The sequence below is a fragment of the Otolemur garnettii genome, unplaced genomic scaffold (genome assembly GCF_000181295.1).
Source record: "Otolemur garnettii isolate 467f Iridium unplaced genomic scaffold, OtoGar3 scaffold00129, whole genome shotgun sequence".
NCBI lineage: Eukaryota > Metazoa > Chordata > Mammalia > Primates > Galagidae > Otolemur > Otolemur garnettii.
In genome coordinates this window covers 2682649-2683838 of record NW_003852524.1, presented here as the reverse complement: position 1 = coordinate 2683838, position 1190 = coordinate 2682649, and the positions used below count along the sequence as shown (strand labels likewise).

At 43.9% G+C, this 1190-nt stretch overlaps 1 protein-coding gene across 1 annotated transcript in view; it reads right to left on the bottom strand.

The window, feature by feature from the left end:
• The window catches only part of ALPK1 (alpha kinase 1), a 144283-nt gene that overhangs the window by 16546 nt on the left and 126547 nt on the right, over positions 1-1190 (bottom strand). Inside the window, exon 13 of the mRNA XM_023518193.1 lies at positions 88-192. Within this exon, the coding sequence (XP_023373961.1) occupies positions 88-192 (105 nt within the window). The remainder of the gene's footprint in view (positions 1-87; positions 193-1190) is intronic.

Below are 1190 nucleotides of genomic sequence, written 5' to 3'. Positions count from 1 at the left end.
AAAAAAAAAAAAGATTGGACCTCCTCTCATGGGGGACATCAGAGACCACTCTGGGGGAGGTATTAGAAAGGGGGTGACTTTGTTTACCACAGCTGTGAGCACAAAGAGGGGTGTGTAGGCACTGAAGGCGGCTGCCAGCTTGCAGGCTTCTGCGGCCGCCAGCAACTGGTGGTCAAACTCCCTTAGCAGGCCCTGTGAGAAAATAGGAGACAAAGTAGGAGGTGATAATTAATTATCCGTTAGCCAAAACCAGGCTATCACATTCCTTTGGTTTTCTTTTAAGATTCCAGGGAACCCTGTGTTCCTCATCCCAACCTATTCAGAGCAGTATCAAAAAGCAGTAGGTAGATCTAGAAACCCCAGGTATCCACTGTCCTTTTCTCCAGCACACACCCTCCATCCTTCACCCACACTCCAGAGGGGGCCTAATATGTCCAAAAATGTATATAACTCCTGCCTATGCAAAATAGCTCACTGAGCTCCTTTGGGAGATGGTGGCAGTTTCTCGTTCACAGGAACGCTGCACATTTTGCAGGCAGATTGCTAATTTCTGCATCAGTCTTGGAAAAGAGCCTGTTAATTTGTGATTTCACAGCAATTAGTATTCATTTATTCATTCTAGAAATATGTATTGGGTACCTCCATGTGCCGGGTCTGTCTAGACACAGGGAGACAGTAGACAGTGAGCTGCAATGAGCTTGTTTTCTATTGAGGGGAGGAGGGAGATCACGCAAGACATAAAATAAGTAAAATGAATAGTATTTGAGATGCTCATAAGTGTTCTGGAGAAAAATTAAGTGGAGAAGGAGGTTTAGGGTGGCAAGAACGTTTATAACTTTAAGCAGTGGCAACTTGGGTGAACGAGGGCCATGACCTTTATTTAGATTCAGATTACCAGCAGCGAGCTGTATGTGTTCTTTTGCTATACTAATTAGCATGGAGCACGGACACTGCTGTCACTTGGGGTGCTTAAAAATGGCAACATAGATAATAATAACATAAAAACTACAATTTCAGCGCAGTAGGGAGAATAGTTGAGCAGTTCTGTCACTTCCCTGGGCTGGTCAGAGACCTGGGCGCTGGTGCCAGACCCTTCTCTTACTGGTCTTGTAAACTGCAGAGGTTACTTAGTTTCTCTGCACAACATTTTATTTTTCCCTAGAATAGAAATGATACTTTTTTTTTTTTTT